Below are 16,134 nucleotides of genomic sequence, written 5' to 3' on the forward strand. Positions count from 1 at the left end.
TGCTTATTTGTCTTTTTAAACTAAGAAAATTACCAAGAAGGGTAAAATAACCTGTAAAGTGAAGAAACATAAAACTATGCCAATAAATAAAAATGGGGAAATAACAAATGTTTCCTCTATAATAAATAGGGATATGTTAAGAAAGATTGCTTTAAGTATCGGAAATGACTCGTAAAGAAAGGTAAACTCATCTCTTTAGTATGTCATGAATCTTTTTTCATTGAAGCTCCTAGTAATACATGGTGGATTGATTCTGGTTCTACAATCCATATTGTTAATACCACGCAAGGCTTTTTAAGTCTCAAGAAGATGAAGAAAAATGAATGAGGCATCTATTCAGGAAACTAGATACGCTTTAAAATTGAAGTTGTAGGGACTTTTAGATTAGTTTTAAAATTTAGACTTATTTTGGATTTGGAAAATGTCTTTTATATTCCATTATTTTCTTGAAATTTGATTTCAATTTCCAGATCTGGTATGTTAGTTATGGATTTTTGTTTAATGCAAATATTTTTAGTGTTTGGAAAAATAATTTTTTTTATTGTTGGTGGAACATTAATTGATAGTTTATATAAAATTGATCTAGATCTTATTTTCTAACTCGACTGTTTATTAATGCTTGTTGATTATGGTATTAAAATGAGCAAAATTGATGAAAATTCCTCTAAGTTATGGCATAGAAGATTAGGTCACATCTCTATTAAAAGAGTTAAAAGAATAATGAATGGTAGAACCTTAAGCAATCTTGATTTTACTCATTTCAGTATTTGTGTAGATTGCATAAAAGAAAAGTAAACTAACAAAACCACTAAAGGTGTCATGGGGAGCTTAGAAATTTTAAAAATCATACATATTGATATTTATAGACTATTTAATACTTCATAATTGAATGGTCATAGATTTTTTATCTCATTCATTAATGATAATTCTATATTTATGTATTTCTATCTCTTATTTGATAAGGTTGAAACACTTAATGCTTTTAAAACCTATAAAGCTGAGGTAGAAAAACAGAAAAGAAAAGATTATAAGGTCATATAGAGGTGAAGAGTATTATGGTATGTATATAGAAAATGAACAAATATCAAATCTATTTGCAAAGTCCCTTGAAAAAGAGGGCATTATTGCATAATATAAAATGTCTAGAAAACCACAAAGAACTGTAAACTTATAGACATAATAAAGAGCATGATTAGTAATTCTAATCTACCATCATCATTTTGAAGTGAAGCACTAAAGACAACTATGTGTGTGTGTGGTTCCATCCAAAGTTGTGTATAAAATACCTTTTGAATTATAGAATGAGTGAAAGCTCGGTTTAAATTATACATATGTATTAAGGGCTCGTTTAGGAACGCGGCTGCGGCTGCGTTCCTACAAAATTTGGAAATTTTTTTTTTTGCTAAAATTTAATATGGTTTGTATGTTTTGGATCGTTTTGATGTGCTGATGTCAAAAATGATTTTTAAAAAATGAAAAAACATCATTGACATGTATTTTGGCACGAAAATTTATTTGAAAAACACCCGCAACCACACTGCCAAACACGCTCTAAGTTGTCCCGTTGAGGTAAGTATTAATAATACTCAATTAAAAAAATTAGACCCAAGAACAACCAATTAATATTTTATTAGTTATTTAGTGAACTTTAAATGATATAGGTTTTATTATCCTCCTCATAGTAAAAGAATAATAGAGGCAAGAAATGTTAAATTCCTTGAGAATCTCAATTTTAGTGGGAGTGATTTTTTTAGAATGATAGAATTTGAGAAAACATAAGATTCAACTGAGTTGCATAAAGATAAAAGACAAATGGGTATTGTTCAAGAAAATCATGTAGATAATTTTGAATAACAACCAATTCAAGAGTAACTAATTCTTAATGAAGTAAACCCACACGAGGAAATCGAATTAAGAAGAACTTTAAGAATAAGGAGACCAACATTTTCCAATGACTATGTTATATATTTTTAAGAGTCAAACTTTAAAGTTAGACTTAAAGGTGATCCAAATTCATTTTCACAAACCATTAATGGAGAAGACTCTACTATGTGGTATAATGTCATAACGAAATAAATAGATTCTATATATAAAAATCAAGTTCGACACATCATCAAATTACTAGAGGGATATTAAGTCATTAGCTATAATCATGTTTATAAAATTGAAAGAGATGTTTCTGGTAATATTGAGCAATATAAAGCTAAACTTATAGCTAAGAGTTATAGTCAGAAGAAAGGCATAGACTGCCATGAAACCTTCTCTCCAATTTTTTTAAAAGGGTTTATTTAGAATAGTAATGGTATTAGTAGCTCATTTTGATTTAGAGCTACATCAGATAGATGTGAAAACAACATTTCTAAATGGAAATATGGATGAAGAGGTATATATGAATTAACTTAAAGGTTTTTGTGATGACATAAATAACCAATTAGTTTGTAAGCTTAAAAAATCTATATATGGACTAAAATAGCCTTCATGAAAGTGGTATATTAAATTTCACAATGTTATAATCTCATGTAGTTTTATTGAGAACATTGTTGATTAATGTCTATACTTTAAGATCAGTGGAAGAAAAAATATATTTCTTGTACAATATTCAGATGATATTTTTCTTACAAGTAATGACTTGAGTTTACTATATAAGACAAAGCAATTTCTTTCTCTAAACTTTGATATGAAGGGTTTGAGTGAAGCCTCTTATGTCATTAGCGTAGAAATTCATAAAGATAAGTCTTAAAGGACATTAGAGTTGTCTTAAAAGACCTATATTGAAAAAATTCTGGAAAGATTCAATATGTAAAATTATGCACCTTCAATAGCACTCATTGTTAAAGAAGACAAATTCAATCAAAATCAATGCCTACAAAATACATTGGAAAAATACTAGAAGAGTAACATTCTCCATGCTTTTACAGTTGGAAGTTTTGTGTATATACAAGACTGTACAAGACCTGACTTGGTATTTGCAGTGAGAATGTTGGGAAGGTTCCAAAGTAATCCAGGAACTAACCACTAGGTATCTGCTAAAAAAGTGATTAGATACCTACAAGGAACTAGGGATTATAGGTTGACTTACAAATATATTAATCACCTTGAGGTGATTGATTATTCAAACCTGAATTTTGTTGATTGCATAGACACAAGAAAGTTTACTTCAGAGTACATTTTTCTTCTTGATAGAAGAGTTGTATCTTGAAGAAATACTAAGCAAATTATTGTTACTTTATCATTATATGCTATAAAGTAACGACACATACGACCTGGTTAAGACATTTTATTTTTGGTCTTAAAATTGTCAATTCCATATCAAGACTAATAAAGATATATTGTGATAATTTGTTGCAGTTTTCTTTTTTAAGAATAATAAGATTGAGAGGCAAAATAAGCATATCGACATAAAATATATCATTGTGAAATAGAAAATGAAGGAACATGAAGTATTCATTGAGCATATTAACAATAATTTAATGATTGCAGATTCTATGACTAAAGCATTGCAGGCAAAACAATATAGAGATCATGTGGATAGTATGACCGCTATGATTCATATGTTGTATTCTTGATTTAAGTGTGAGTATTTTCACTTACTAGATATTCTGAACTCTATAAAGATATTGTAACTTTTCAGATGAAATCATATGGGCCAAGTTGAAGAATGTTAAAAAAATATTTTTAAGGTGGCCCACATGTCATGTAGATTTTAAATTAAGTGACAAATAAGGTTTAAAGCTTATTGAACTATAGTAGTGCGCAAAGCATGTTAATGATGGATGGAGATGTAAAAGTTAGTTTATGTTTAGTCAGAAAAATGTTAATAAAAATTCTATTATCTTTCATCCACGCAAAGTAAACCTAAAATTCGACATAGATTACAAGATTTTTTATTCTTGATATCAGAAAGATTTTTAGATAATTACTTTAATATTTAATTAATCATGGAAGAAGATATGTATTCTATTATTTTTCCATTGCGTATATAGATTTGACATGTTAAAATGATCAAAATCTTCTATTTTAGGATCATAGATTTGGTTCAAAATTCCTTCATGATTATGATGTTTAGTTTTATAGTATTGAAAGGGATAGATGGGTGATTCCATCGTCCTCATCTTATCAATGGGTATTGATATTCCGTGGATTAGATAATAATCTATTATATATAAGAGAAAACGATAAAAAAGAATTATAGTAACGATAAAATGTAATAATAATATAGTAGATGTTTGCGATAATTTTCCTGTGGAATCTTCCTCCTAACGTGAGAAAACAAAGAAGAAGAAAGGAAAAGGGTGGGCAAAGGGATCATGGTTGGTGACTCATTACCAGCTGTTTTTTTTTTTTTTTTTTTTTTTTTTGAAGAAAGCTCTATTTTAGGATTTTATGGCTGGAATTTCCAGTCCAGAAGACGGCATCGCATCGACCCTTTTTTTCTTTTTCTTCTTTTTTTTTTTTTGATTGGAGAATCAAGCATCGTCTTTTAATTTAACCATATCCAAATGACATCTGGCATACCTAAGCATTGCGCTTGCCGGGGAACCTTGACTTCTCCCATTTATTAAACTAAGTATGACCATTTATTTTTATCAAAGAAAATCAGAATAGGACCCCTATGGTTTTCTAGTTCGAAGACAGCCAAGTGGTACATGCACGGTGGTCAAAATATAGGTATGTTTGTTTTTATATTTGAAAAATATTTTTTAAAAAATTTAAAATTTTTTATTTTTTCATTTTAAATTAATATTTTTTTGATATTTTTAAATCATTTTGAAGATCTAATATCAAAAATAATTTTAAAAAAATAAAAAAATATATTATTTTGATTCATTTCTGAGTGAAAAGTAATATAAAAACAACCACAATCACACTCACAGACACGCTGTTGGTTATATGCTGCGTTGTGGGATGGTCAAATAGATAACAATAGTATTTTTAAATAAATAAAAAAAATCTAATACTTGAATCATTAACTAAACTAGATCTAATAAAACTGAGTAGTTTAATAATATAATTTAAACTATAAAAAAACTAACATGCAAACCCTGAAAAAACTCTGAACAATTATCAACTAAAATAAATGAGCTACCAATAATATACCTGAAATGAAAAAAAATATATTGAAAACTCACCATTACTCAATTGTAGATATTATTTGTGATGATAAATTAAAAGAACGAGGGTGAAATCTAACAGAAATTTTTTTAACAAAGAATGGAATAAAAAAACAAAAAAAAACTAAATTAAACAAAGTAAAAAATTAAAATAGAAACAAATATACAATCACACCTCAAAACATTACCTTAATATTAATTTACCCATGAAAATCGCGTCTAGTTTAACAAAATCCAAATGACATCAATCATAGCTAAGCATTGCGCTTGCAAGGGAACTTGACTAGTCTCATTTATTTAACTAATTATCACCATTAATTTTTATCCAAGAAAAGAACGAGCACGGGGGGCCCATATGGTTCGAGACAGGCAAGCGGCACACGCACACGGCGGTGGCCATGTTGCCTCAAATGCCCACATAAATGGAAAAGACGTGAAAAGGGAATAATTACACCAAGAAATGTACGTCATCGTTCTATCACCATTACAATCTAAGTTTACGCTTAGACGTTTTAGAAATACTTTTAAAAAAATTAAAAATATATATTTATTATTATTATTTTAAATTATTTTTTAAATATTTTCAGATTTTTTTAATATATTAATATCAAAAATAAATTTTAAAAAATAAAAAAAATGTTTCTTCTTCTTTTTCTTTTTCTTTTTCTTTTTCCCAGAAAATCTTGCAGGTCTTTTCTGTCTTGTCACGGTATGAAGTTGCGAGCTTGACACCATTTCTAGCTCTGACATAGTTGCAGGAGTACATGACCGTGCACGATTCTATACATAAATATAGAGATTGAAATGACACAACTTTTATTTTCTTTTTAGAAACATAAATTAATGATCTGGTATCAATTTGTTTATCAATCACATATTTGGTTCAGTGTTTGTTTTCTCTATATCATTAATTTAAATATGATAAATTTTAGGATAGCTAAAAATTTAAAAAATTATTTAATTGTTAATTTTAAAATTTTAAAAAATTAATCGAGATACGTGTAAACTGACTTGAACATCCATAATTAAAAAATAAAATTAATATTTTCCAAACATCATATCTATTGAGAATTAAACCCAAAAAAAAAATTATTTCCATCTTAAGAACATGTAGGCTTAGGATATCCTTTTCTCCTAAAATTATGTTAGAATTTGAAATTAATTTTAAAGCTTGTAAATTCTCAATGAATATAGAGAGGAACATGGTTCTTCATAACGAAGATTTATTCTGTGTTGGTTTGACATTTAAGAGAATAAATTAATTTTTTTAAATGCTAGCTAATCCTTAAATTTGAATTTGAAAAGTTCTTTTAAAAAATAAATAAACCTCATTAATCGTCCCTAGCTGGAATTAAAATGTATGTATAACTTAGTTTCTATAATATTTTATCATGGAGTTAAAAGGGTAATGTGCATACTTTAGAAGAATGCCTTTAGATTCGACCCCGGCCAGCATTCCAAAATTTGGGGCATAAATGACGGCCGCCGGACGGCAATATTATAGAAGCAATAAATTCCCCGATAATGAGGTTTGACGTGGTCATTTAATGCATAGTTTGCTGATGACGCAAAATTATATTCTTTACTCTTTCTTTTCGAATCTTTTGATTTTTTTTCTTTAAAATTATTTTTAAAATTTTTATTTTATTAAGTTAATTTTTTTATATTTTTAAACTTTTTTGATGCGCTGATATTAAAAATAAATTTTTAAAAAAATTATATTAATATATTTTTAAATAATAATTATTACCATAATACCAAATAAACTCTTAAAAAAAGAGAGGAAGAGATATAAACTATATTTAGTCTCTATAATTTAAATTTTCTAATTCCAACTTCGGTGTTTCTAAAAAGTTCTAATTTAGCCTATGAGTGCTTGGCAGTGTGGTAGTAGTTGTTTTTCAAATAATTTTTTGTGCCGAAATACATGCCAATGATTTTTTTATTTTTAAAAAATTATTTTTGACATCAGCACATCAAAACGATTCAAAACGTACAAATCATATTAAATTTTAACAAAAAAAAATTTTAATTTTTTTAAAAATACAGTTTCTATCGCGTTCTCAAAAGTCCCCCCATGTCATCATGCATTGTGATATTACCCAACAAAAATGCTCAAAATCTTTAAAAATTGAAAAGAGGTTGATTACTTAACCACTAATTACCCATTGAATAGTTAGTTGGACAGATATCCATTTATAATCTTTGTTTTTTAGATGTGTTCATGAAAGTTATAGATTTTCCATCCAAATTGAATATTTATAAAATAGGAGTTCGAGTAGTAAGAAAATATTTTTTTTATAAATAATTATTAATTATTCTTGTGATCCCTCAAAATTAGAAGGGCGATGCTGGGAGTTTTAAATGGTTTACATTTTTTTTTCTTTTTACTAAATGATATGGCATTTACTGTGTAGAAAGGTTTTCAAATCATGGAATGTGAATTTTATGACATTTGATGATACAATAATAATTATTAGAGTATTAATTAACTAATAAATCCAGTAATTATCATTGTATCATCAAATGTGATAAATATATAGTAAATAACGTTTTGTCACATCATTTCTTCTTTCACTTCCTCATGTTTTCTCTTATTCTTTTTCCTCCCAAATCATCGTACATCGTGATATTAAACATTTAAAAATTAAGGGATCATATTGAAACTTTTTGAAAACATCAAGGTTGATGTTAAGGCCGGGAGATATGTCCATGAAATTTAGATTTCCCCTCGAAAATAAATCCTTATAAAATCATGAATAGGGTTTTTCTTATTAATAATTAATAGAATCATAGATATTTCAAATTAAACTAAATATGAAGAAGAAATGCAAAATTATCAAATTAGAAAGAAAAGAATTACCAAATGAAAAGAAATAGAAAACTCGAGAGACTAAGAAACCGTTTGGAAACGCAATGCAAACCGCGTTTCTAAAAAATTCAATTTTATTTTTTTGCTAAAATTTAATATGATTTGTATGTTTTGGATCGTTTTGATGTGCTGATATCAAAAATAATTTTTAAAAAATAAAAAAATATCATTTATATATATTTTAGCACAAAAAAATTATTTAAAAAATAACCGTTACGACACTGTCACACATCCTCTATCCTCTAAGAAAGGGAATTTGAATACCAAACAGTTGTATGAAATGCGAGGGGAGGAAAGGTTTATAGACAACAAAACGACGTCCTTTTTACATTCTTTTAATGAAATAGCTTTCATTTCTACAATGGGCCTAACCAGAATTAACAAAGAATAAAAAAAGCATCTAAAGGCAGAATAGGATTATCCTAAAACAAAAAGAAACGTTTTTTTACCTGCTGACCATCGAAGGCAGATGGATGTTAGCTTTTATCCATTATTGTGACAACATCATTCGTTGAGCATCACGACTAATCATTATAGGCTAAGTCGTACATTTACTGAAATAACCTTTGTGATTGACCCTAGTATCCATCAAAGTCAAACATATAATCCTTGTAGGCAAATCCCAAACATTGCCTTATTTCTACTCTTTTTTTTTCATTATTTCTAGACAGCACTAAACTGATGTGAGAAGTCTTTTTGTGACCATCACTTTAGAAGATATGGAAAAATTCGCTTAAAAATATATTTGATATCCTCACATTAAAATATATATATATAAAATATTAATTTTAAATTAAAAAATTCATTTAAAAGAAAAACCATTGCCACGGACACATAATTAAACACACCCTTAGTCAGCTTCTAGAAGCTGTTGTGGTGATTCCACGATAACATATAGAAGTGGGATTTGACACATCTAACCACTTAGCTTTGACTTTGAGGCTCCTAAAAAAGTCAAATCTTGTGAGGATCCAGGCTTTGGGCTCCATGGGCGAGCGTGTGACTCAGTTACCTGCGCTGGTTTTAGGCTTAGGGTTCTGAAAAAATCATCTGAAGAAATATACTCGCACGCGTCAGACTTGCCCACATATTTTTGGGAATGCTAACGTAAAAGTGCCATTCCATTCCTTTCCAGTTTTTGCTACCCTAGTTTCGAAGCATCTATATATATATATATATATATATATATAAGCTAGAAACCATGAAAAGGGGTTCTAATCTTGTCACAGCCAATCTTGGACATGATGTAGAATGATGTATCCACGTTGTCTCACCCCACCAAGCAGTAGAATACTAGAATGTACTGGTCAGCTTAAATAAATGGAGGGAAGTTTCTTTCCCTCCATATTCAGAGTGATGGGAATTTGGAGTTCTGAGAACTGAGAAGATAAAGCTGGTATAACATTTCATGGAAGAGACTGGAGATCCAGTAGAGTTTAAAATAATACACAGCTCAAAATTTGCAACTGAGGTTCTTCTACTTGTTCATTAGGGACTCTTCTTTTCTACCCTTGAACTCCTTACCGTTTGCGCTTGAGGACCAAATAGACAGATGCGTAGATGGCCTTGCAATAGTCGTTGATGGAAGAAATCTTTATACAAGTCCCAGAACTCGTCTCTGCCAAATAAAATGAATACAGAAAGAGAATAGAGGGGGAGGGGTCGGCGGTTTGCGACTTTGATAAGACATTGTTGGAAATAAAATCACCTCAAACAATATAAAGAGAGAATCAAAACCAGATTGTACCTGACTTGCGGAAGGGTAAACAATGAATAACCCTTGACATCTGCGTGCATGTCAAGTACAATCATTGTTAACCGTGAAAGCCCCAATGCCTCAATGTCGATCAACTTCTTTACCCTTGAAATAGTAAAGATGAAAGAATTATTAGGAATTCATTTCTATCAATTAAATTTGAAAGCTAATGTGTTAACCCTGTTAGAAATATGGAAATGTAGTTAGTAACAGGAGAAAATAAGAAAAAAAAACACTACCCTTTAAAATATTATGGTATAGAACGATAAGGTGGCCGGTGAATTTGGCCATAATGTTCTACAGAGCATCACTGTTAGCATCTTCTTTTAACAAACAATACCGGTATGATTCCTATTACATTGCTACATTAACATAATACATGGATGACTCACCTACTTGGTGTGCCGCTAGCAAAATTTACACGATTCTTCAGCATGGCTACCTGCATTGACCATAGAAGTTTTAGAAAGAAAATAAATGTAATTACAACAAATCACAGATAGTTAAAACGGAAGTGGTATGAGAGACCTAGAATATGGAATGCAAGCAGAAATTTTAATGTATCCAATAGTGAATGCAAGTAAGCAACTTCTTCTCCGAACAGATTACAGAAGCTTTTCTCTGAAGAGATGATAGAAAATTTTCTTGAACACCAACATATAGATAGGAGCATTTTCATCTCAGTTTATAAGATTGGAGCATCTTTGAACCACCCACAGGTAGCCTGTCCTAGGCAACCTGTAAGAAAGTTGCCTCTTAATTAACCACCCATTTGAACCTCAGAAACTAAATCTCTTCAACGGTATCTCCCTATTTCCTTTTCCATGTCCATGGTTCTAGGATATATTCCTTTACTTAGTTATCCCTTAGTCATCCCTGACGATAAAGCATCAGAAATTGAAAGGAACAGCCTGGATGGTTTTCTATATTGCTGTGGTTAAACATGTTATGAAACAAAAACTCCAGTCAAAAGCAAGAGAACTCTCTTTTTTCATGTCATAACTAAGGAGCCATCCAAAAGAAATTGAAAAGATTATTTTTGTCCACTTTTATTAAGCTTATACGAGTTTGCATCAAGAAGTGAAGAGCAGATTGAACATATACTGAAAAATATAAGAAAAGGAAAATGCCATTGTTGGAGAACAGGAAGCCAGACAAAAAAAGAAAAAAACAGAAAATTGACCACTGATTTGGTAATGTACCTATAAGAAAATGACGAAACTATCCACATCCCATTACCAGTTATATGAAATACCAGTGACCACAGGGTGAATTTTGTCCCTTGGTTTAAGAATGGTATTGTATGTAATAGAAACAGAGAACTATGTTCTGGGATCAGACTGACGTGCAAAATAGAATTTCAGCAGAGCTGGTGCCTCTGATTAATTTTCTCATCATCTCCCAAACATAAAAAAAAGGTATTCACCTCACAGAAAGTGATGGAGATTTATCAAAAATCACAAAAATTGTTAAAATGATGTAAAAAAAATCAAAACCGCAATTAAACATATAGATATATAAACAAAACAATATCCAGGGGCACATTTTGAGGTCAAATATTGGTGTAAATTCTTTCAAAGTCTGTTTGCAACTCGCAACCTAGACTTTGGACAGTAATAAAATTGACAGAATGGTAAAAAAGAAACAGATTGCAAAAGCGATTCATACAACAAAAAAATCAGTGAACCAGTTGTTCAAAAGAAATAAAGGAGTACATAGGAAATAGACAACGAAGTCAGAACCACTGAGATTTTATTCGGATCAGACTGACGTGCAAAATAACAATTCAGCAGTGCTGAAGCCTCTGACAATTTGTTTTGTCATCATACCCGAACTTGCAAATAAACACAACATGCAATCTTACCATGGACTTATTGCTGATGGACAGAAGTGAAGTTAGAAAACAAAACAAAAATAAATATAAAAACAGTGAGATTTTTGGATGAGACTGAACTTCAAAAATTCAAAACAGGAACAAAAATCCAAGAGAATGATGATAGAAAAGGGAGGTGCTAAAGCATGAATCAACAAAAAGATCAATGAGCCCAGTTGTGAAAATAAATAAATTAGTGCATAAAATACTTCATTTCAGATCAGACTGAGATTAGTTGTGAAAATTAGATAAATTAGTGCATAAAATACTTTATTTTGGATCAGACTGACGTGCAAAATATCACCAGTGCTGAAAGCCTCTGATATTCTGTTTTGGCATCACATCCAAACCCATAAAAAAAAGGAAAGTAAAAGAAAAAATCACAAATCACAAACCAGGCCATCTCACAAGACATTGTGGACTCATTGGAGGTCATTAAAGTAGATTGGAATCAAAACACACGTAGAAATCCCAATGAGAATGAAAAAGTAGAAAAATAGTCATAATCAGTGTAATTTCAGGATCAGACTGACGTGCAAATGATTATTCAGCATCGATAGCTCCTTTAATAATCTGTTGTAACTTTCATCGTTTCCCTACTTCACAACAAAGTGAACATATGATAAAGGGTAAAAAATGACAAACCAAGCCATCTCACAGCAGACATTGCGGACTCATTGGAGGTCATTAAAGTAGATTGGAATCAAAACACGTATAAATCCCAATGAGAATGAAAAAGTAGAAAAATAGTCATAATCAGTGTAATTTCAGGATCAGACTGACGTGCAAATGATTATTCAGCATCGATAGCTCCTTTAATAATCTGTTGTAACTTTCATCGTTTCCCTACTTCACAACAAAGTGAACATATGATAAAGGGTAAAAAATGACAAACCAAGCCATCTCACAGCAGACATTGCGGACTCATTGGAGGTCATTAAAGTAGATTGGAATCAAAACACGTATAAATCCCAATGAGAATGAAAAAGTAGAAAAATAGTCATAATCAGTGTAATTTCAGGATCAGACTGACGTGCAAATGATTATTCAGCATCGATAGCTCCTTTAATAATCTGTTGTAACTTTCATCGTTTCCCTACTTCACAACAAAGTGAACATATGATAAAGGGTAAAAAATGACAAACCAAGCCATCTCACAGCAGACATTGCGGACTCATTGGAGGTCATTAAAGTAGATTGGAATCAAAACACGTATAAATCCCAATGAGAATGAAAAAGTAGAAAAATAGTCATAATCAGTGTAATTTCAGGATCAGACTGACGTGCAAATGATTATTCAGCATCAATAGCTCCTTTAATAATCTTTTGTAACTTTCATCGTTTCCCTACTTCACAACAAAGTGAACATATGATAAAGGGTAAAAAATGACAAACCAAGCCATCTCACAACAGACATTGCGGACTCATTGGAGGTCATTAAAGTAGATTGGAATCAAAACACACGTAGAAATCCCAATGAGAATGAAAAAGTAGAAAAATAGTCATAATCAGTGTAATTTCAGGATCAGACTGACGTGCAAATGATTATTCAGCATCTATAGCTCCTTTAATAATCTGTTGTAACTTTCATCGTTTCCCAACTTCACAACGTAGAGAACATATGATAAAAGAAAAAAGAAAGAAAGAAAAAACTAGATATGTTTAAAAGTAAAAATTGCACAATTATTGTTGCTAAATTGAATGGAAAAACCAAAGAGAAAACAGCAGGAACCCGAGATAAAAGAGGAAAAAGAGGAAAGGCAGTAAGACAGTATTTTCACTTCTCTTCTTCATCAAATACTCGATGCATGAAACTTACAGCTCGTGTGTATAGTAGCAAGATAAGATATTCTTATAATCATGTGAAAACCCAAATAACAAATCAGAAGTGGATATTCAAAAATATAATATTAACAGGAACGGCCATTTTCTGCTAGTAATTACCAGACTACTCTCACAGCTCGAGCAAAAAGAATCAACAAATCCACGGATGTGAACATCAAGAAAAATGACTGATATGTAAACCGGAAGATATCTATTTCCTTAGAAAATCATAAAGCTTTAACAATTCTTATAAAAAAATATCAACCAGAGGAATATTTTTAAAGGGAAACCTACATAATGTATCCATTCAAAAATAAAAATAAAGAGCTAGAAAAGACCAAGAAATAACCTGTTCCTCGACCTTCATATGCTTGGAGAATAGCTTCGCAGCATGACATTCTTTCGTCAAAGAGCGCACACCCCTAGAGGAAGAAGATTTTCACTTGTTAATACGTTAGGCTTTCAAAAAATAAATGTTCAAAACTACAGAAACTACTTAACATCAATTAGCTAAATTCAAATCATATCTAATTAGCGAGAACAGGAAAAAAAAAACCAACGGACCTTAGAAGTTCTAGAGATCTCAAGGCAGATGTAGAAATAATAAGAACAGCAGGACTCCCTGGATCGATAATGCCTTCCACCAACTTCCCTTCACAAAGAACTTGTTTCCAAGATGGGCCAAAAGCCACCTTCATGTGGCTCCCTAAGGCCATAACATCTTGACCCGATTCTTGAGATAACTCAACAAAGCAGGTCTCTGCATCATCAATGTATCAGGATCCAAACAAACAAAAACAATAAAAAACGAAAAGAAAAGAAAAGAAATACCCTTAATTGATTCGAGCTCAATAGATGAAAGCTGAACCCCATTGGCAGATTGAAACTCGTTTATGAAAAAACTAAGCTGCTGGGAAGCTGAAGCTGGGGTAGAAGCCTCGCTCTTGTTCTGGTTTTCTTCGTTTTTGGATTGGTCGGTCTTCTTGTTGATACCCGTTTTCTTCTTTAAGTTAATTTTTTTACTAGGGTTTCTGAGAGATAACCCCTTCTTCTCCTTTGTCTTTGAGTGTCTTTCTGGTTTCCCGCTTCCCATTTCTTTATTTTGCTTCTTTGCCTGCGGCTTAGCATAAGTACGTATTTATAGTATTAGGTCTTCTAGTTTGGCTTTGAAACCCAAAATCAAACATGGTCCTCGTACTACAGTAACTAGGTCAACTCCGTCCTCTATGTTTGTTTTAATTTAATAGGTTCCTAGAAAATTGTACACAGACCATCGCATGCATCTATTTCGGCAGTTATTTGGTACACGTAGTGTAGTGGTAATTATTTTAAAAAATATATTAAAATATATTTTTTAAAAAAATATATCGTAACAATTTAAAAATATATAAAAAAAATAATTTAAAGCAAAGTAAATCTAAAACTTGTCAACATCGGTTTTTTATCGCAAAAATAGGCATACTCTTCATCTTACAAAAACATTTAGAAAACTTCAAAAATATCACCCAAAAATTCTCAATATTATTATCAAATAATTTTTTAATCAGTTTTTACTATCAAAGTTTAAAAAAATCTTAATTAAAGAATTTTATCTATTTTAAATAAAAAAACTAATGTTGCTGGAAATTATAAAAAGACCACTAAATGTTATTAGAAGATTCCTACTCTATTTTTTTTCAACTATGAAAATATCATCGAACTAACATGCACTTCAATCGAAACTTTTTTAACTCTATAATTTTCAATTCAATTTACAAATTCATGTACTCCATGTGGTATTTTTTGTTTTTATTATTCATATTTCCATTAATAAGTTGTATTAATTAATCTATTATAGGCATAGTTATTAAACCCAGACCGGCCCGGCGGGTCGATCTGGGATCCGGTCGAACCGGTAGCTGGACCGGTTCGGGTTTGTTAAAAGACCGGTCGGTGCAACGACCCGGCAAAACCCGGTCGACCCGGAGGGTCGACCCATGACCCGGTCGACCCGGGCAAACTCGGATGAGACCCGGTGTTTTGGAGTTGGGTCTGCTTGAGATAATTGCAAATCTGAGTTTTGAGATCTTGAGGGTTAGCGTTGAGTTCCATTTCTTCCTTCTGACTATTGATGACTGGAAGGGGATGTAAGAAAACTTGCAAGCAAGATAACTAAAAATGGCTAAGAAATGGCTGGTAGGAGGACTACAATTGAAACGTGAGCCTCAGGGAAGGCAAAAAAGAATAGATTAGATATTCAAAGGGAATCCTCCCCTGCTCCTCCAAAAAATCCTCCAACAGGGTACGATCCGTTTCATTATTCAGTCTCATCCAATCGAGGAGCTGGTCAGCTATTTTGTTTTTTCTTTTGATGGCTCCGATTTGAAGAAGAAAACGAAGCTCTTCGCTCACCCGTTTCCTCTTCGTTAGCAGGTCTTGGTCGTCGAATGGGGGGCGGACCAAACTCATAGTTTCAGGAGAGAGAGAGGCAACAAGAGCAAGGACTGTGCTTCTGGGCTTCAACAGGTCGTGTTCATCCCTCCACAAAACAAATGGTTCAAAAAAAAGAGACAACTTGGTTGCCTGTAATGAAGTCAGAGAGGGTAGGTAAAATTTGTGAGGAGATGGTAATGAGATGAGCTGAGCCTTTACTCTTCATAAAACAAGCGACAACATGACTGCCACATGGATCCCACTTCACTACCTCCCTTCTCCATTT

General features: G+C 31.3%; 1 protein-coding gene and 8 non-coding genes across 9 annotated transcripts; all 9 read right to left on the bottom strand.

Annotated features, from left to right (window-relative positions):
• Positions 1-9,363: 9,363 nt before the first annotated feature.
• Positions 9,364-14,563, bottom strand: LOC133681687 (uncharacterized). The gene is made up of 6 exons (XM_062104794.1): positions 14,268-14,563; positions 14,001-14,196; positions 13,786-13,858; positions 10,132-10,181; positions 9,731-9,844; positions 9,364-9,601 (listed from the first exon to the last, which is right to left on the bottom strand). The coding sequence occupies exons 1-6, from the start codon at positions 14,527-14,529 to the stop codon at positions 9,472-9,474; spliced, it is 825 nt and encodes a 274-aa protein (XP_061960778.1). The 5' UTR covers positions 14,530-14,563; the 3' UTR covers positions 9,364-9,471.
• LOC133684389 (small nucleolar RNA Z122) lies at positions 11,068-11,145 on the bottom strand. The gene has a single exon (XR_009837891.1). It is a non-coding gene; the product is annotated as a small nucleolar RNA Z122 (small nucleolar RNA).
• Positions 11,494-11,574, bottom strand: LOC133684396 (small nucleolar RNA Z122). Its single transcript, XR_009837897.1, has one exon. It is a non-coding gene; the product is annotated as a small nucleolar RNA Z122 (small nucleolar RNA).
• LOC133684397 (small nucleolar RNA Z122) lies at positions 11,886-11,962 on the bottom strand. Its single transcript, XR_009837898.1, has one exon. It is a non-coding gene; the product is annotated as a small nucleolar RNA Z122 (small nucleolar RNA).
• On the bottom strand, positions 12,129-12,212 carry LOC133684392 (small nucleolar RNA Z122). The gene has a single exon (XR_009837894.1). It is a non-coding gene; the product is annotated as a small nucleolar RNA Z122 (small nucleolar RNA).
• On the bottom strand, positions 12,379-12,462 carry LOC133684394 (small nucleolar RNA Z122). Its single transcript, XR_009837895.1, has one exon. It is a non-coding gene; the product is annotated as a small nucleolar RNA Z122 (small nucleolar RNA).
• Positions 12,629-12,712, bottom strand: LOC133684395 (small nucleolar RNA Z122). Its single transcript, XR_009837896.1, has one exon. It is a non-coding gene; the product is annotated as a small nucleolar RNA Z122 (small nucleolar RNA).
• Positions 12,879-12,962, bottom strand: LOC133684391 (small nucleolar RNA Z122). The gene has a single exon (XR_009837893.1). It is a non-coding gene; the product is annotated as a small nucleolar RNA Z122 (small nucleolar RNA).
• LOC133684390 (small nucleolar RNA Z122) lies at positions 13,131-13,214 on the bottom strand. The gene has a single exon (XR_009837892.1). It is a non-coding gene; the product is annotated as a small nucleolar RNA Z122 (small nucleolar RNA).
• Positions 14,564-16,134: the final 1,571 nt, after the last annotated feature.

This window comes from Populus nigra, chromosome 2 (assembly GCF_951802175.1).
Source record: "Populus nigra chromosome 2, ddPopNigr1.1, whole genome shotgun sequence".
In the NCBI taxonomy this organism is placed as follows: domain Eukaryota; kingdom Viridiplantae; phylum Streptophyta; class Magnoliopsida; order Malpighiales; family Salicaceae; genus Populus; species Populus nigra.

What these genes read in the sequence shown, in the direction of transcription:
- LOC133681687 (XM_062104794.1), bottom strand. Translation starts at nt 14,529, where the DNA reads ATGGGAAGCGGGAAACCAGAAAGACACTCAAAGACAAAGGAGAAGAAG. An exon ending in TGAGCTCGAATCAATTAAGG is followed by an intron (nt 14,197 to 14,267) that starts GTATTTCTTTTC and finishes TTGATGATGCAG; the next exon opens with AGACCTGCTTTGTTGAGTTA. An exon ending in TTTACCCTTCCGCAAGTCAG is followed by an intron (nt 9,602 to 9,730) that starts GTACAATCTGGT and finishes TTTATTTGGCAG; the next exon opens with AGACGAGTTCTGGGACTTGT.